Raw genomic sequence first — 21,036 nt, forward strand, 5'->3', positions numbered from 1 at the left:
TAAGAGAGTGAGCATCCTTGTCTTGTTCCAAATTTTAGTGGGAAGGCTTTCAGCTTTTCACCATTGAGTTTTATACTGACCATGAATTTGTCATAAATAGCTTTTATTTTGTTGAGGTATATTCCCTCTATACCAACTTTCCTAAGGGTTTTTATCATGAATGAATATTGAATTTTATCAAGTATTTTTTCTGCATCTATTGAGATGATCATATGGTTTTTGGCTTTTTTGTTGTTGATGGAGTGTATCACATTGATGGATTTGTGTATGTTGAATGATCCTTGTGACTCTGGGATGAATCCAATTAAGAGTGCTGTGTATGATCTTTTTATGTGTTGTTAGATTCCATTTGTTAATATTTTTTGAGAATTTTTCTTATTCATCAAAGAGATTAGCCTTTAATTTTTTTTTTTTTTTTGGTGGTATCTTTGTCTGCTTTTGGCATCAGGGTGATGATGTCTTCATAGAATGTCTGTGGGAGTGTTCCTTCCCTTTAAATATTTTGGAAGAGTTTGAGAAGGATCAGGTTTTTCTTTGTATGTTTAGTCAAATTTGCCTACAAAGCTAAGTGATCCTGGACTTTTTTTTGTAAGGAGTTTTTAAGTTACAGATTCTATTTCACTACCAGTGATTGGTCTGTTCAGGTTATCTATTTCTTCTTGATTCAGTTTTGATATGTTTCTAGAAACTTGTCCATTTTTTCTAGGTTATGTAATTTTTTGGCATATAATTGTTGATAGTATCTGTTATGTTTAGGGGGGGATTGGTTGGTTGGTTGTATTTCTGCGATAGCAGGTGTGATTTCTCCTTTTTTCATTTCTCAGTTTATTCATTTGGGTCTTTGCTCTTTTCTTCTTGGTGAGCCTGGCCAGAGGTTTGTCAATTTTGTTTGCTGTTTCAAAGAACCAACTCTTGATTTTATTAATTTTTTTTTCTGCTTTTTAAATCTCTATTCTATTAACATTTATTTCCTCTTGATCTTTATTATTTCCTTCCTTCTGCTGACTTTAAGTTTTCTTTGTTTTTCTTTTTCTAATTGTTTTAGGTGGTAGATTATGTTGGATTGGTTGTTTATTTGAGATTTTTCTTGTTTCTTGAAGGCCTGTATTGCTATGAACTTCCCCCTAAGAATTTATTTTGCTGCACCCATAGATTTTTTTATGCTTATGTTTTCATTGTCATTTGCTTCAAGATATTTTTTAATTTCTTCTTTCATGTTATCATTGATCCATTGGGTATTTTCTTTTTCTTTTTTTGTAGTTTGCTATTTTGTGTTTATGTAATCATTTTTCCTCATTTCTTTTTCTGTGGTTAATTTCTAGTCTCATGCCATTGTGATCAGAAAAGATGCTTGAAATAATTTCTGTACTCTTAAATTTGTTGAGACTTGTTTTGTGCCCTAATATGTGATCAATCCTAGATAATATACCATCTGCACTTGAAAAAAGTCTGTCTTCTGCTTTTTTTTGAATGTAATGTCCTGAAAATATCAATTAAGCCTAATTTGAACTACCATTTATTAAACACCTACTATGTTACAGGCAGTATTCTGTGAACTAGAGCTGTAGGTTTAATTGAAAAAAAAAAAAATCTCTGCCCTCACAGAGTTTGCCTCTTTAGTAAGGGGACACAAACAGTAAACAATTAAGGAAATTAACTTGGTATTTAATGATATAGTCTGTGAAGAAAATTAAACCATGGGAGGGGGGTTCAGGATTGGGAACTCAGGTACACCCATGGCTGATTCATGTCAGTGTATAGCAAAACCAATACAGTATTATAAAGCAAAATAAAGTAAAAATAAAAAATTGTTTTAAATAAATAAAATAAATAAAAACAAAGGTAAACTAAAAATGGAAATAAATGCACATTATCATAATGTGCATTTAATCACTTTTATTGCATGTACTTCCAAATTTAATTGGCAAAAAAAATAAAGATGCTATAGAAAGAACAACAACAAAAAAAGAAAATTAAACCATGATAAGGACTTGAGATTAATGGTGTATGAGAGGAGAGAAGGAAAGTGAAGTCACTATTTTCTATAGAGAATTGAGGGAGACCTCTCTGAGGTGAGTGGAGATCACAGTGATTTGGTGGAGTAAGTCATGTATATAGATATGAGGAAGAAGAGCATAACTTAGGCAGAAAGGCCAGCAAATAAAAAAGGCTTGAGTCTGGGCTTTGCTTGGTCACTTATGACAACAGATTCAAACCCCTGTGCAAATCAGTAAAAAAGTTAGAGCTTCTTCAAGTCAAGACTGTGAAACAATAAAACATGGTGGACTAACTTAACAAAGAAATGCACAGATATTGAGAATAGATCTGAAATATCCAGCATGATATATGGACACACAAACCAATCTTAAACCACAAGGCACCATGACAGAAATAAAGTAAGTTGTGAGTAACTGGGGAGAGCTCTTTTTGATGAGATTATTACAAAAAACTTCTCTATAAGAGATGACAGAGCAAAAGGAAGAGAAAACTATAATGGATTGTAATAATACAATCACAAGTCTAGATTCTAATGTTTAGAGGAAAGAAAACATTAGTCACTCAGTAATGTCTGACTCTGTGAGTCCATGGACTGTATCCTGCCAGGCTCCTCTGTCCATGAGATTTTCCAGGCAAGAATACTGGAATTGGTTGCCATATCATTCTCCAGGGGATCATCCTCATCCAGGGATTGAACTCGGGTCTCCTGCATTGCAGCCAGATTCTTTACTGTGTGAGCTACCAGGGAAGTCCAAATTCTAATGTTTAGTGATGTTTCAATCTTTAATTTCACCATCCCTTGCTATATTCATTCTCATTCCTTTTTCTTTAATTAGAAATGACTGGCTGCCATTCTCTATAAAGCAATTTCCAAGAGACTTAAAAGACAGTTAAGGTTGTACCTGTGAATATTATAGTTGCAGTTTATAAAGTAATGAGTTCAAAATATATCTGAAACTTTATTACTTCTCATCTCCTCCATTTATATTTCCTTGGTCCAAGCCCAAGAACTACAGATTTCTTCCCAAATATTTATATGATGAAAATCTGTTAAATGCTAGTTTAATTCAATTTGCTCCATTTATTTATGTAAAGATAACATCATACTGCTTTTGAGTTTTAATAAAACATCTTGTTCATTTGTTATAGTCAGTCAAATTAACATTCATTTTGCAGATGCAGATGAATTAAAGAGGAGACATTTATGGTATTGTAAGGAATGGTCTGCAATCTGCCAGTGACATTTATTGCATTCTGGTTGTGTGCAAAGTAGCAGTGTTCTTTGTATCTCCTTCCTGTAGGAGGCCTTAGGCTTTGACTGTTATACCCACTTATATCAGCATTGCTGTCTGTCCTCTGATCTCCAAGTCACTAAATTCAACCAAATCACCTGTTGTGGTTTGACCCCAGCCTACCATCTACAGCTCTCTGACAACTGCCTGTCATAACAGTAGCTTCTTTGCCACTTGCCCTCACTCATCATCATATTATCCAAGTAATAAAAAAGTGTATTATTATCTGATTCTCAATATCAAGGAGATTCATCACATTTCTTTAGTGGTTAGAAATTAACACTAAAGGGAAGGGAAATGTAGGAGTTGGCATTGTTCTCTTTATTCATTCAAAAAATATTTATAAAATACTAATGAATACTCAAGACTCCATGCCCTTCTCTAGGGGATCTTCCAACCCAGGAATCGAACCCAGGTCTCCCACATTGCAGGCAGATTCTTTACTGTATGAGCCACCAGGGAAGCTCTACTGAATACTGGGGATACACTAAACAAATCTCTATCCACATGAAACTTTAAAGTCTACTGAAGTTAATATTAACCTGACTTCCTTAGGGTCACTGGTGGTAAAGATCCCATCTACCAGTGCAGGAGACATAAGAGACATGGATTCAATCCCTGGGTCAGGAAAATCCCCTGGAGAAGGGCATGGCAACCCTTTAGTATTCTTGCCTGGAAAATCTCATGGACAGAGAAGCCTGGCCAGGCTATAGTCCATAGGGTCGCAAAGAGTTGTCCATAGGGACACAACTGAAGTGACTTAGCATGCAAGAAATTAGTGTTTGATGCAGGATACAGGATGCTTGGGGCGGGTGCACTGGGATGACCCAAGAGGGATGGTATGGGGAGGGAGGTGGGAGGCGGGTTCAGGATGGGGAACATGTGTACACCCGTGGCAGATTCATGTTGATATAGCAAAACCAATACAATATTATAAAGTTAAAGTGAACAAAAATTTAATACAAACCTCAAATAAAAATAGATAACACCAAAAATAAAAAATAAAAAGAAATTAATGTATGATAAATCAAATATAAAGTAAAATTGTGAATTACAAATTAGAATAAGTACCATGATTGAATTAAAGCAGATTAATGATTAATAAGAGTGTTGGGGCTTCCCTAATATTTCAGTTGGTAAAAGAATCCATCCACCTATAATGCAGGAGACCCCGGTTTGGTTCCTGGATCGGGAAGATCCACTGGAGAAGGGATAGGCTACCCACTCTAGTATTCTTGGGCTTCCCTTATGGCTCAGCTGGTAAAGAATCTGCCTGCAATGAGGGAGATCTGGGTTCAGTCTCTTGGTTGGGAAGATCCCCTGGAGAAGGGAAAGGCTACCCACTCCAGTATTCTGGCCTGGAGAGTTTCATGGACTGTATAGTCCATAGTGTCGCAAAGAGTCAGACATGACTGTGCAACTTTCAGTAAGAGTGTAACCAGGGAAGCCACTTTAAATGAGATTGTTAAAGCAGGCATCTCTGAGGGGATGACATAGGAGCTGAAAAATGAGAATACACCAGCCATGTAAGAAAATGGTGGAGAGGCATTCCAGGAAGAGGGAACATGGGGCAAATGCTTGAAGGCATGAAGGGTCTTGGAGTATTTGAAGGTTGAAAAAGAAGGCCACTATGGCTGAGGAAGGAAGGGGGCAAGTGGTGTGAGTAAGGAAGGGGGCAAGTGGTGTGAATGAGGTCAGAGAAATATGATTGGGCTAGAACTTGCAAGGCTATGTAGATAATGATAAAAAGTTTAGATTTTATTCCAGGAGTAATAGGACATTGCTTGTGGAGTGACCTCGTTTGATTTATGTACGTAAAGTTTGTAGAAGGCAGGATGATTGAAGTAATTTAGGTGAACAATGATGGCTATGACTGAGGTGGCCATGTACATAGAAGTGAATTAATCCCAGTTTACCTTGGAGAGTGCTGACTAGACTTGATGGTATGTTGATGGTGGGAGATATGGGAAAGAAAGGCATCAAAGTCAATACCTAAGACCTTGACTTAAGTCACAGGGTACCATTTGATAATCTGGCAAAGACACTCAGGACTGAAATAATATGTTTTTGCTGATAAATCAAAAGCTCAGGTTTGGACATACTAAATTTAGGTGCTTATTAGACAGCAAGGTGGAGTTGCCAAGTAGACAGAAATAAGTAGCTTAGGAGAAATGTCAAAGATAATGATACAAATTTAGAGCCACTAGATATTGTTTGTATGTAAAAGCAGTTAAAATGCTCTGAGATCATTGTATCATCTGGGAAAAGACTTCTCTGCATCAACCCTTAAGTCACTCCATTTTCATTCAACTATTTATTCAACACATATTTATTGCGCTCCTGCTATATGAGGAACTTTCAGTGGCATGTAGTTTTAATAATAAGTAAGAAAGACCCTAATAGGTGACTCAGACAGTAAAGAATGTGCCTGCAATATGGGAGACCCAGGTTTGATCCCTGGGTGGGGTAGGTCCCCTGGAGAAGGGAATGGCAATCCACTCCAGTATTCTTGCCTGGAGAATTCCATGGACAGAGGAGCTTGGCAGACTACAGTCCATGGGGTCACAAAGAGTCAACACGACTGAGCAACTGAAACACACACATGGGAAAGACAAGTTATTTGCTTTCATGGAACTTCTATTTAGTAGAGGAATGGCTCAAATGGTAAAGAATCTGCCTGCAATGCTGGAGACCATGATTCAGTTCCTGGGTTGGGACAATCGCCTGGAGAAGGAAATGGCAACTCACTCAAGTATTCTTGCCTGGAGAATTCCATGGACAGGGGAGCCTGGCAGTCTATAGTCCGTGGGTCGAAAGAAGTCGGACACAACTGACTGACTAATACACAAAAAACAAACCAATAACTAGTGGGTATGTAACTTTATTGTATAGAGGAGAAGCAGAATCCAAAGAGATCATGTAAAGTTAGTCAGTGAGTTAGGCAACTTTTTTTCCCTACCCGTGATGATGTGGCAGCTATTAGAAGTAGTCACCTGGGTCACATGCTGCCAAGAACCTGAGTAAATGGAGACCAAACTGTGAATGTTTTCAGTACTTTCTGTGGAGTAGTGATTACTTAAAAAATAAAAAATTTAAAAAAATAGAACAACAACAAAACAGATTTGGGGGCATCAAAGCTAAAGAAGTAGAGATCATGAAAACAGCTATTTTGAAGGAATGGGTTATAAAGGAAAGAAAAAAACTTGGAACCACCACTAGTGGAAGAAGTAAGATTAAGGAAGTGAGTTTTGTTTGATTATTTAGGATAATTACGGAGAGTGCCTGTGATTATGGGAATTGTCTAATAGAGAGGGAGTGGGAGGGTAGAATTGGCAGAGTGATGTCCTTGAGAAGATGAGAGGAGATAGGATTGAGGGTGGCATTAAAGGAATGGTTGATTAGGACCAGAATCTTCTATCGTAACTGGAGGAATGGAGAGTGGCTTGTAAATTTGATGGGGGGGGGGGGGGGGTGGAGGGGTTGGGGAGAAGGGTGATGAGAACTTTATATGATGCATCTCTTTTTCCAGTGAAGCAAAAATGGAAGGAAAGGGGTTTGAGAAAAGAGGAGGAGACATGATATAGCACGTTGGAGAATAGAAACCTTACTAAAGAAATATAGCAGGACTGTTGTGAAGATTTATGTTAATACATTTAACATGGCAGTCAACCAATTCTATAATTTTTTTTTCCCCAGCCACTTTCAGTTGCTCCATTCTCAACACAGAGAAGGCATATCACTGGATTCTTCCTTTTATGAGATAAATGCAGTGATTAAAGACCAGAGGAAGGAAATGGAGGGCATTAGAAAAGGAATGAAAGGTCCTGAAGTGTAAGCTGATTAAGGAGGGAATTAAAAACAAGAGGAATGCATAAAAGATTGCAAAAAATTAGAAAGGGATATTGTTCATTGATTTGGTTTACTCATTCACTACACTTGAGCTTCTGCTGTGTGCCAAACTGTACTGGGTCCTGTGAATATATTCATAAGTGATAGGATATAGGTCTTCTCACGTTGTGAGTGATATAGGTCTTCTCATGGAGTAGGGTAAGATGGATAGTGAAGAATTGAAACCACTCAGTATTAAAGTCATATATTGCTGAGTGCAGTGAAGAAATAGACAGCATCAGCAGGTGGGGAGAGCAGTAGTGACACAGAGGAGGTGTTCAGGGAGGGTGTCCTCTCCAGTAAAAACTGAGCAGAGACCTGGGTGAAGTGCAGGCACATGCTGTGAATATCTGGGATCCGTGGGCTCGGCTGAGGGAACAGCAACTGTGTTTATATTTTTTAATGTCATTAATAGGTGAATGGTAAAGCCAACAAAGTCGTGACAAACAAGGTATTGTTTTCTTCCCCTATTGTGTTTTAAAGTGGTGTTTTCATGATACCAAATGACACAGCAGGTTTAAACAACTGATTGTTGCTCAGTCATTAGAATGGGCAATCAGTTCAGTCAGAAGTCTCATTCAAACAGCTGAAATGTTTAAAATAAATATAAATATACCCTGTGTAATATATTCGTGTCTAATTTATCATTCCATCCCCCAGTGACCAGCGTTGGAATGCCACACATAATAGTGTTCAGTTAATATTTGAGAGAATTTCCGTGCACACATATAGTTTAATACTTACAAACAAAAACATTCCCCCTTCAAACCTTTACAAAGAAGTTCTTCTAAGGGGAGAGTTTAAACACAAACCTTCCTTCTCTTTGCCCTGAGAATTGGGGATTAGCTTTAAAAGTCTTGCTTTTTAAATGTAGATACAGTTTAGGTACCATACAGTTCACTTGTTTACAGTGTGCAGTTTATTGAGTTTTAGCATGTTTACAAAGTTGTACAACCATTCAGTTCAGTTCAGTCGCTCAGTCGTGTCCGACTCTGCGACCCCATGAATCGCAGCACGCCAACCATTACCATTACCTAATTCCAGAATATCTTTGTCACTCCCAAGACCCTGACAGCCCCTAATCCACTCCTGTTGCTGTTTGCCTATTCTGGACATTCCATATACGTGGAATCACACAATATGTCTGTCATTTGTATTTGGCTTCTTTCACTTGGCATATTGTTTTCATGATGTTATTAGCAGATATTAGTTCTTTTCCTTTTAATAGCTGGACAATATTCCATTGTGTGACTGCACCATTTTTTAAAATTTGATCATCAGTTGATAGACATTTGGGTTGTTTACATTTATGGATTATTATGAATAATGCTACTGTGAGCACTCATGTAAAAAGTTTTGTGTGGACATATGTTTTTAATTCTCAGGTATATGCCTACAAGTATAAATGGCTTTTTAAAAGCACAAATTTAAAAAGGCTTAATCTTTAAGCTGTTTCTCATAATATATTACTGAGTTTCCATACTATATCTGATTTAAAACAATAAATTAAGTTATTACCAGTTACTGATTTAAGCTACTAGTTGAATTACTTAATTTTTCTTTAGAAATCTGAGTAACACTACCCTGCAGGGAATGTTGCTGGTGTTATATAGCTCACTGCCACTGCTGGGGTGCCCACACCTCTGCAGCATTCTGATGGCACTCTGGGAATGCAGCTCTGAAGAGGACATGGCTTACCTTTTAGTCAAGAAATACTGTTTCCTGGAAGAATCATGAAATCTTGAAATTTAAGACAAGATAGGATTCTTGGAGCACATATAATCAATCCCTTTGTTTTATAGATCTTTAAACTGAGGGAGACATCCAAGAGGTTAAAATGCTTGCCTGGCTTCCTAGAGATGATTAGTTCAAGAACTAGGATGAGAAAACAGATCTCTTGACTGCATTTTGTGCTGTGACTACTAAACTTCACAATGACTCTGTTGTCTGAATTTGAAGTCATAAAACAAAAAATAAAAGAATGTATGTAGGTGGCATTTTCAGTTAAAAGTTTACAGAAAGCACTTTCAGAGTCTTTTAGGGAAAAGCTGACTCTCAGCTTTATATTTATTAATTCACAGGGGCAAGGAGGCAAAATAAGGGTGATACCATCACTTTTAAAGGGAATACCGTCACTTCTAGTTTATGCCTGAGGAAGAAAGAATTATAGGCATTTATAAACCCAGGCAGACATAAACAAAGGTCAGTTATTCCTATTAACTTCCCTTACCAATCAGTCTGTTTTCTTCTCGTCACATTCTAACATTTACGTACTAGCAGTTCCAGTTTAAAAAGAGGTATAAGGATTATACCTAATTATATTACCCAAGTGTAGCCAAATTACACAACAGATTATGCAGCTAATAACTTGGACCTTTTAAATGTCATTCTGGTTATAGTTTATTCCTCTCACAGTGAGTCAGAAACAGGAATGGGTTCATTCACTATTTCCAGTAAACAGCTTCCCACCAGCAGGTGTTGTGACTGGTGGGAATGGGTAGGACTGGAAGGCACACTTACTTGGACATCTCAGAACTGTACCCTTGATCCATACATAGGTCTGTGCATGAGGCCACAGGCAGCTGAGTGTGTTGGCAGCACTGCAGTGACCCTCCCCCCACACCCCCTACTCCAGCTCACAAGAAGCTCTGATCTCCTCCGAGTCTGGGAATACTGCTCCCTACAAAGCAGAGAACAGGTGCCGTGTGCAGACCTGTGGCCCAGGCCCCATGCTCTGTGTGATTTCGGTCACATCACCTCAGGATCCACATCTCTCACTTGTAAAATCAGAGGAGGGTAGCTGAGCACTGGTTCTTTAAAAATTCTCTTGGCTTTCAAATGCTATAGTTCTACAACCTACTCTTTGAAGATGTTGAGTATATTGGATGATAAGTAGTATCTATAGATGATAAGAGCTCAGGCTTTAAAGTAATTGAAAACCATCTTTGAATCCTGTGTGACATTAGGCAATTTACTTAACTTCTGTACACTTTTATTGTGTAATGTTAATAGTTCAAAGGGGAATAATGATAATACAATTATAGTACTTAACTCATAGACTGTTGAGGTGGAAATGGTATTATAAATGCAAAGTCTTTAGCACCATGTCTGATATATCCTATAATTTAGTAATTATTTATTAGTAGTGAGTAGCAGTATTATTTCCTTTAGGGATGTTTTATACTAATAATATACTGTTTTCTTTAGAAACAAAATAATCCCAGCAAATTTTAGAAAGGTATGTTCAGTTCAGTTCAGTTGCTCAGTCGTGTCCGACTCTTTGCGACCCCATGAATCGCAGCACACCAGGCCTCCCTGTCCATCACCAACTCCCAGAGTTCACTCAGACTCACGTCCATCGAGTCAGTGATGCCATCCAGCCATCTCATCCTCTGTCGTCCCCTTCTCCTCCTGCCCCTAATCCCTCCCAGCCTCAGAGTCTTTTCCAATGAGTCAACTCTTCACATGAGGTGGCCAAAGTACTGGAGTTTCAGCTTTAGCATCATTCCTTCCAAAGAAATCCCAGGGTTGATCTCCTTCAGAATGGACTGGTTGGATCTCCTTGCAGTCCAAGGGACTCTCAAGAGTCTTCTCCAACACCACAGTTCAAAAGCATCAATTCTTCAGCGCTCAGCCTTCTTCACAGTCCAACTCTCACATCCATACATGACCACAGGAAAAACCATATTAATAACCTCAGATATGCAGATGACACCACCCTTATGGCAGAAAGTGAAGAGGAACTAAAAAGCCTCTTGATGAAAGTAAAAGTGGAGAGTAAAAAAGTTGGCTTAAAGCTCAACATTCAGAAAACGAAGATCATGGCATCCGGTCTCATCACTTCATGGCAAATAGATGGGGAAACAGTGGAAACAGTGGCAAACTTTATTTTGGGGGGCTCCAAAATCACTGCAGATGGTGATTGCAGCCATGAAATTAAAAGTTGTTTACTCCTTGGAAGGAAAGTTATGACCAACCTAGACAGCATATTCAAAAGCAGAGACATTACTTTGCCGACTAAGGTCTGTCTAGTCAAGGCTATGGTTTTTCCTGTGGTCATGTAGACTGTAGTTTTGTTTAAAAGATGATGATCTTAAAAAAGGATGATAATTACTTAGCTGTGAGATGAACTTGAAAAAAGCTCATTATTTAGGTGATTGAATGGTAGGCATGATGGGAAAAGAAATGAGATGCAGAGGTAAAGGTTATGGAGCGAGTAAAAGAAATCTGACTTATTCTTAGCATTTTTGTCAACTATCATCTTCCTGTTACATAGTTTTGTTCTATCTTAATCTAGAGATAGAATCATCTATGCAAAATTTACTAAACTTAATGGCTATTCAGAAGTGAATTCCTGTATTATTTTTAAAACAACAAGATTATTCTTTTCATGTATTCAGTTCAGTTCAGTTGCTCAGTTGTGTCCGACTCTTTGCAACCCCAACTGCAGCACGCCAGGCCTCTCTGTCCATCGCCAACTCCCGGAGTCCACCCAAACCCATGTCCATGGAGTCGGTGATGCCATCCAACCATCTCATCCTCTGTCATCCCCTTCTCCTCCTGCCCTCAATCTTTCCCAGCATTAGGTCTTTTCAAATGAGTCAGCTCTTTGCATCAGGTGGCCAAATTATTGGAGTTTCAGCTTCAACATCTGTCCTTCCAATGAACACCCAGGACTGATCTCCTTTAGGATGGACTGGTTGGATCTCCTTGAAGTCCAAGGGACCCTCAAGAGTCTTCTCCAACACCACAGTTCAAAAGCATCAGTTCTTTGGCACTCAGCTTTCTTTATAGTCCAACTCTCACATCCATACATGACCACTGGAAAAACCATAGCCTTGACTAGACGGACCTTTGTTGGCAAAGTAATGTCTCTGCTTTTGAATATGCTATCTCAGTTGGTTATAACTTTCCTTCCAAGGAGTAAGTGTCTTTTAATTTCACGCCTGCAATCACCATCTGCCGTGGTTTTGGAGCCCGAAAAAATAAAATCAGCCCCTCTTTCCACTGTTTCCCCATCTATTTGCCATGAAGTGATGGGACTGGATGCCATGATATTCGTTTTCTGAATGTTGAGCTTTAAGCCAACTTTTTCACTCTCCTCTTTCATCAAGAGGCTGTTTAGTTCTTCTTCAATTTTTACCATAAGGGTGGTGTCATCTGCACATCTGAAATTATTGATATTTCTCCCAGCAATCTTGATTCCAGCTTGTGCTTCCTCCAGCCCAGCGATTCTCATGATGTACTCTGCATTTAAGTTAAATAAGCAGGGTGACAATATACAGCCTTGATGTACTCCTTTTCCTATTTGGAACCAGTCTGTTGTTCTGTGTCCAGTTCTAACTGTTGCTTCCTGATCTGCATATAGGTATTATATAGAAATAAATAGTAAATCTATCCAACCCCAAGCAAGCTGCCACCCGTAATCTCTGCTCTTATTTTTGCGTGTACTATATTGACATGAACCAGGGACTTAGAAGCTGAATTATTTTGTAAACAGATACTCTGATATCTTTCTCAGGATTTTGATATTGTCACTATTCAGTAGCAGTTTGCTAGATAATATGAAGGAATTTGTTTTATGATAAAATATTTATAGAATCAGAACCCATTTGTGAAATACTTGGAGAAAGTTGGAAACTCAAAGTTTGGTGTTGATGTCTTGGAAAATTACTCTTTAGTTCTCCAAAGGAGAGATGAGCTATCTGTGAATATGTAAGTGACATGATATATCATCTTAGAATATCTATGTCCTATAGGTACCAAAGTGATTCTGTCACTGTCTTATGTTACTTCACTGTTGTATGTGGTGAAGAAAAGAAATGTTTTGGCTTCTCACTGCAATCTCACTAGCTTCTGGTGTGAACAACTCAATCCAGAAATGATTTTCACTGATTAGGGTAGTGAATTAGGGTAATTTCTGATTCGGGCAGTGTTCTTCCATCTCTAATGTTTCTTTCATACTTCTTTTATAGGAGGCCAATTGTAAGAACATCCTTCTAACAAAAGATTTCGAAAGAGACGCACAAAAGCCATCTCCAAAAACCAAGGTAGGCTATCTCTGCTCTTTATGCAGAAACATTTAGGAATACTCTTTATCTTCTTGTGTTTCCATGTTCTGTTGCTTGTATTTCCCTCAGCACCACCACCCCACCTTATTTGGACCTTGTGGTCTTAAATATAACATATACTTTATATGTCATATTTACTGTGTAATCCAGGATTATAGTCATCTAAAAATGCTCAACACACTCATTATTTAACAGTGATATTTTTATTTTTGTATTGCCCACTATTTTTTTGTATTTTACACTGATGTACAGTTGATTTACAGTGTTGTATTAGTTTCAAATGTGCAGCAAAGTGATTCAGTTGTACCTATACGTACATCTACTATTTTTCCGATTCTTTTTCCAGGTAGATTATTACAGAGTACTGAGTAGAGTTCCCTGTACTATGCAGTAGGTCCTTGCTGATTATCTTTTGTACGTATCGTAGTGTGTATATGTTACCTCCAGCCTCCTTATCCTCACCCCTACCTTTCCCCTTTGGTAGCCATAAGTGGTTTTCTAAGTCTCTGAGTCTGTTTGTGTTCTGTAAATAAATTCATTTGTATCGTTTTTTAGATACCACACATAAGTGATATCACATATTATTTGCCTTTCTGTTGTATGACTTACTTGACTTAGTATGATAAGCTCCACATCCATCCATGTGCTTCAAATGGCAATATTGATGACTAATATTCTGCTGTATGTGTATGTGTATACATACACACACACGTCTTTATTCATTCCCCTGTCAATGGACATTTAGGTTGCTTCTGTGTCTTGGCTGTTGTAAATTGGGGTGCATGTATGTTTTTGAATTATGATTTTCTCCAGACATATGCCCAGGAATGGGAATGCTGAATCATATGATAGCTCTATTTTTAGTTTTTTGAGGAACCTCCATACTGTTCTCTATAATGTCTGTACCAGTTTACATTCCTACCAACAGTGTAGGAGGGTTCCCTTTCCTCCATACCCTCTCCAGCATGTATTGTTTTAAGACTTTTTGATATGAACTATCATACATATGATAGAATAAAGGGTATAATGTGTAAAATTTTGTTTTCCTTATTAAGACAATTTCAAAATGCACATATTTGTTTTGCTACTGAGAAGAAAAACTCATTTGACTGAAAATATATTGCAAGAATTTATTTGATACACCCAGAAGAGTGATTGCATTAATTTTAGAGCCCCTTTCCAAATCTTACATCTTTTAAGTAGAACTTCTTCTATATGCTGGGCTTCCCTGGTGGCTCAGAGGGTAAAGCGTCTGCCTGCAATGTGGGAGACCCAGGTTTGATCCCTGGGTTAGGAAGACCCCCTGGAGAAGGAAATGGCAACCCACTCCAGTATTCTTGCCTGGAGAATCCCATGGACAGAGCAGCCTGGTAGGCTACAGTCCATGGGGTTGCAAAGAGTCAGACACGACTGAGCAACTTCACTCACTCATTCACTCTCGTATATACTAGGTGTATATGATATTCCTAATTGGCCACTGTATATTTTAAATTTTTATCTATTTTTGACTATTTTGGATCTTCTTAGCCGTGCACAGCCTTTCTCTAGTTGTGGTGAGCAGAGTCTACTCTCTAGTTGTGGTCCACAGGCTTCTCACCGCAGTGGCTTGTTTCAGAGCCCAGGCTCTAGAACACATGGGCTTCAGTAGTTGTACACAGGTTCAGCAGCTGTGGTGTGTGGTGCACGGGCTTAGTTACCCTGAGGCATGTGGAATCTTCCCAGATTAAGGATCAAACCTGTGTCCCCTGCATTGGCAGGAGAATTCTTAACCACTGGATCACCAAGGAAGTCCTGTGATATTTATAGAGCTACCTTTTGGTTTTCTCCAATTCTAAGACAAAATTTTCTCCAAATTTTCTTGAGTACATTGTGGGCAAAATTTTATTTTATTTATTATTATTTTTTTCTGAGTGTGTATCTCCCCATTTATTTAGATTTTCTTGATTTTTCACCATTTTGCAATTTTCTTGTCTTCAGTTTTAATTGCACGTTATTATAAAAATGATTTAAAAAAAAGAAAAAAAATGATTTTGACTTTAATTTTAAAGGCAAATCAAGTTAAGTGTGAGTCATTACTTAGCATCTTACAGTAAGAGTCTACAATTTTTTTTTTAATTTTTAAAAAATCTTTCTTATGAAACTTTTTCCACCTTTTTTTCTGGAAAATTGTTTTAATTTTTATGCTTTTCTTTCCAGATCAGACTATTTTAAAAATCTTTTTCATTAATATATTTTCTATACAAACTTACATAACTTCAGTTCTCTAGAAGAAATCTTGTTTACTGTCAAAAATATGCTCACCAAAACAAATGCATTGAAAAATATAGGATTTGAAAAACATTTTTAGGTAACATTTGCTCGTTATCTTCATTTTTATTGATACACCTACTTTTAGGTGAAGAGACCTTAGATGAATCACTTTCTAAACGTAAGATAATCTTGAAACCTGTCATAAAAATTGTTTGAAGGGATTCTTTTATTCTTATGAAATTAATCCAGTTTGGAATATTTCAGGCATATAGAGAATCAGTAGTTAATATGCATTGATTATCCTCTGTGAGTCTCACTGTATTGTTCATGACCAAGCTAATTAAACAGAGAAATTGCTTCATTGGTTAATCTGCAGTTTGTGACTTTAGCTTTTTTGTGGTCTTACATGGGCAAGTTTAAATTTACATGAGCACGCTAATCTTTGCCTAGCGTTGCTTACTTTAGACGTGATTAAAATCCTTGTAGTTTCAAATCCCCAGAAATGAGGCAGAGCATGTGAGCTGCACAAGATTATAAGGCACCAACTCTTTCACCCAGATCGTATTAAAGAACTTTTTTCCAGCAGTTGATCTTTGAAAGCTGAAGCTGAAAACACCTTCAAAATGTAGTTGATATAAAAAACAAAATGTGGATGGTATGTCCTTTCTAGAATGACTTAGGGAGCCGTGAGAATGATGTGTATCCTCGGTACTAATGTTACTTCATTTGGCCTCCATAGCGGTCTTTCTCAGACAGCTCTAGTTACAGCTGTATGTGCCTTGGACAGCTAAATATTTCTGATCCCTATATGGCTGGAGATGTAAAATGGTAATCCAGAAATGGCATGTGTCCCATTGGCTCTGGAGATGTCTCTCTAGTCTAAGCCATCTGTCCCCATCTGTGTTCCCTCTGCTAGCTGTTGTCTCTGCTCTTAGGCAATGGGGAGGATTGTATTTCTCTCCCTTACTTAGGAGAACCTCTTCTTGACCTGAGTCTGCTGGAAAAAATAAATGATACCTTCATTACACAGTGCCATGATACTTCCTGGATGAGCAATGATCACCAGCCCTGTTAGTTCAAGGACATGCTCATATAACCATTTCATGCCCCATACTGGATAGACTACATATGCAAACAAGTAACTGGAATAGATGAATAGAAGAGAACATTAAACAGATTTTTAAAGAGGCGTAAAATGTAAACATAGCTTCTTGTAACCTAGTATGATCATGATTTGAGGAGAAGAGACAAAATCTTCTTCTGCCTAATATAAATGCCAGTGGCTCTAAATAAGCCTCATAGCTCATATTCATTGGTCACAGTATAAACCCTGAAGAGGATCCAGGAACTGAGGGGAAAAAAAAACTCTTTCTTCTCTCTCTCCTTGGTGTATGACCTAGACTTCCCACTTAACTTGCTATGTTCTTGTTGACCTTGGTTAAAAAAAGTTCAGGCCATTGTATAAGAAGGACTATCCAGTTAATTCAGTGCTGGGGGAAGGTATAAAATACAAGATAACCTGTTTCCTTTCTGATTCTCTGATAGCTCAGTTGGTAAAACTAGAATTACAAGCACATAATAGTTTTAGTCACTAAATTCTCCTAGTGCTTTTATAAATGTTTCTTTTAGTAAACCAAGTCATATTAACTATAAAATGTGTGATAAAAATAGTGCAGTTATCAAGTAAACAGTTATGTAGTAGAAGCAACTGTTAAATTATTTTTATTTTCAGAGGTTAATGACTTCAGGGATCATGCATCATTTATGAAGGAGGTTTTATTCAAAAGGAAACCAGTTGTCACATTTGTAGTTTCTTAAATAATTTTTTAAATGCCTATGCCTATTAGCAAAGTAAACTAGAAACTTAGAATAATGTAGAATTTTGGGAAATTTTAGTGACAGTATAATTAAATTTACAAATTAAGTCATTTAATAAACATTTAATTTTACCAAGATTCAAAGTTATTTTAAAGTCACTGTTAATGGATGTGAATGTATTTTGTGGTTGCTTTAATTTATAAAACATTCTAATTAGTATTCTGCTTTTCCACTGAATGTTGTTTCAGTATGTGTTTCCATGTATCAGCTTAGCTTGTGTGCTTATTTAATAAAAGTAATAGTGATGATTGCTAATACTGATCAATGCCAGACACTATAGTTAATATATATATGTTATCTAATAATCATAACATTTCATACATTGTCATACCATATTCAACTATTCTGAAATTTTGAAACTGCTTCTAATTATCATTAATATAAAAAGCCTTACTTGATAAATGTTAACCAAAGAGTAATTTTTAAACACTTTTATTTTTTAGGTTTTATGACCTATAATAGAATTAAAGATAAAAATTGTTTTATGATTAATATACCCTAACATACCATCTCTCCTCCCTGTTTTGAAATTGTTTACAATTTCAACACATTATTATAGATTAATTGAATGCCTGTATGTATATATAATAGATATCATAATTTTGTAGGTTTTACAATTGTATATTAAAATGTAGTCTATCACCTTTTGCAGTTTTCTTTTGCCTGTTCAATAAAATGTGTCCTATCAATATTCACTTTCAGTAAGAATATATAATGCAGTTTACTTAGATATTCTAGATTTTTCTATTTGGGTTGTCTCCAATATTTAGATGACTTCCAGTGTTTTGCTATTACAGATCCATTTTAAGTGAGTAATTTTAACATGATACCTTTTGCACCTATAGAAATAGGATCATATGTAGGTACATCTTTGTCCAGGTATTACAAATGCTCTTAAAATGGGCCAGTTTGCATGTTCAGCGGCTGTGTGTGACTGTTTCCATTTTTCACATTCTCTCAAATCCTTGGTAATATCAGAGTTCTTGTGGTCGTCTCCCCCAGTCAAATGAGTGTAGGAAACAACTTGCTGTTGCCTTAGTTGGAGTTTCTCTAATTACTTGTCATCACAGAGACAATTATTTTTCACTGAATATCCTGCGTTTCTCCATTTCCCAGCCCCACTGCAGGTAGGTGAGGCCAGCCAACTACTTTTGACAGTAGGCTGCGAGCAGTATGACAACTCTCAAAGGCTTTTTCAGCCCTTTTTCATAGCATATTGGAGAAGGCAATGGCACCCCACTCCAGTACTCTTGCCTGGAAAATCCCATGGATGGGAGAGCCTGGTGGGCTGCCGTCTATGGGGTCGCACAGAGTTGGACATGACTGAGCGCCTTCACTTTCACTTTTCACTTTCCTGCATTGGAGAAGGAAATGGCACCCCACTCCAGTGTTCTTGCCTGGAGAATCCCAGGGACGGGGGAGCCTGGTGGGCTGCCGTCTACGGGGTCGCACAGGGTCAGACACGACTGAAGTGACTGAGCATCGTAGCACATTAACTAGACAGTGGAACATACGGCTACGGAGCTGCCTGTCTACTTGCACTGGATCTGGGTCATGATAAACCTCTGGTTTGTTACACCACTGAGATTTCTGAGTTAATTTGTACCTCCACTGTGATATAGCCTACCACATGGGCAGTGTGTTTTTCATGTGTTTATGTTTTCATATGTTTATTAAACTTTGATCATATTTTTGATTATTAATCTATGTGCTGTTTCTCCTACCAATGCAAATTTTGCTATTTGGTTGTTTTAATTTTTTCTTAATGATTTATGAGAGTTTGCTCTCTATTGTCAGTTATATGTATTCCAGATACTTCCACCCAATTTTCTGTTTTTTTTTTTTTTTTCCATATTGAATATAGTGTCGTTTAATGTTTGAAAGCTTTTTATTTCAGTGGACTTAGATTCATCAGTTTTGGAGTTTTGTGCTTTTTTTACATCTTGTTTAAGAAATCCTCACCTACTTTGAGATCAGTTCAAAAATCTTTTTTATTATTTTCCAAAAGTTTTAAAGTTTGCTTTGCATATATATAGGTCTTAGTTCATTTGAAATTGAATTTTGTGTATAGCATAAAGTAAGATCCTCATTTTATAGATGAAAATCAGTCAACTCAGTGTATTTGTTCAACAGTTTCATCTTTTGTCCACTTTTTGAAATAGTATTTCCATTATATGTCAAATGTTTTTATGTCTGTTTCTGTACTGTATTATTTGTTGCTTTTTCTATGTGTTTCTTTTATTTCATTACCCCAATGTCTTAATTAGTGATATCTGGTAGTATATATTTCTTCAACTTTTTCTTCTTGAAAATTATCTTTACCATTCTTGGTCCTTTGCTTTTGCAATTAAATATTGTCAAGTTTTATGAGAAATTTTATTTAGAATTTAAAGTGAATTAATCTCATGAACATGGTGTTCTATCCATGACCATCACGTAACTTTCTATTTACTCAGATCCTCTTTAATGTCTTTGATTTTAAAAAAATTATAATTGTCTTCTAACTATTCCCCAAGTTATAATTTTTATTCTAGATCTCCTTTTTGTAGATATTATAAATGGAGCACTTATTATATCTTCAAACTTTGTTGCTGATGTCTTCAAACTTTGTTGCTGATGTCTTCAAACTTTGTTGCTGATGTTTAGTGTTGAAACTGATTTTTATTGTTGACTTTATATCTGAAAATCTTGTCAAATTTTTATTAGTTCTAATATTTTGTTGAGCAATTCTCTTTGACTTCCTTTGTAGACAATCATATCATCTGGAAATAATGAGAGTGGTTTATTCCCTTTCAAGCCTCTTATCATTTAATTTCTCTTCTCTTGTGCTATGTTCCAGGACTGCCAGTATAAGGTTAAATAGAAATGCTTCTTGCATTGCTTCCTAAGGGAAAGTTTCTACATTTGATTTTTATATATTATCATGGCATTTTTCCTTTTGTTTTGGGGAGGTGAGGGACGGGGGTCATTCTTTCACAATACCAGGCACATAGCAGACCTCTGATAAAATCTTGAAAATGAACATGTAAATTATTTGCTTCTTGTTTTTTGTTTCACATGGAAGTAATTAGTGTCCATATGTTTTCATGTGTTTCTCTTCATACATACAGTCATTAGGTTTATGATGTTTGCTTTCAGTGCTTTGTAGGTATGTTTTATAAACATGTTTTGCTAAGAATTTTATTTTGAGTGAATGTTAAATTTTAGCAAATGTTCCTTCACATCGGTTACAATTATTGCCTGTTTTTTCTCCCATATTCATTTGTTGTGGAGAGCTATATTCATAGATTTTCTAATCTTAAAGCAACAGTGCCTCAGTGGAATAAACCAATTCTGAACCTGACCTTGATACATGTTTTTAAATACCTTGAAAGTTTTGGATAACTGATATTTTACTTAGTATTTTTACATCTAAGTTAATAAAATGTTTTGTTTCATCAATTTTTGGTATAAAGGTTGTGCTAGCCTAATCAAATGGACCAAGGAGAATCTTTTCTATTCTGTGAAACAGTTTAAGATGAGGGTTATCAGTGCCTTCATTATTTGATAGAATATATCTATAAACATGTCTGGGTCTAGTGAGGTTTACTGATTTATCTGTTTTTAATTTTGTTTTGCTTTTTAAATTTGTTTGGCAAGTTGTTTTTTTAGCTGCTTAT

General features: G+C 36.7%; 1 protein-coding gene across 1 annotated transcript in view; it reads left to right on the forward strand.

Annotated features, from left to right (window-relative positions):
* FAM13A (family with sequence similarity 13 member A) overlaps positions 1–21,036 on the forward strand; it is a 334,488-nt gene that overhangs the window by 151,657 nt on the left and 161,795 nt on the right. Inside the window, exon 6 of the mRNA XM_068974938.1 lies at positions 13,154–13,228. Coding sequence (XP_068831039.1) covers positions 13,154–13,228 — 75 coding nt within the window. The remainder of the gene's footprint in view (positions 1–13,153; positions 13,229–21,036) is intronic.

Source organism: Capricornis sumatraensis, chromosome 7 (genome assembly GCF_032405125.1).
Source record: "Capricornis sumatraensis isolate serow.1 chromosome 7, serow.2, whole genome shotgun sequence".
Taxonomy (NCBI): domain Eukaryota; kingdom Metazoa; phylum Chordata; class Mammalia; order Artiodactyla; family Bovidae; genus Capricornis; species Capricornis sumatraensis.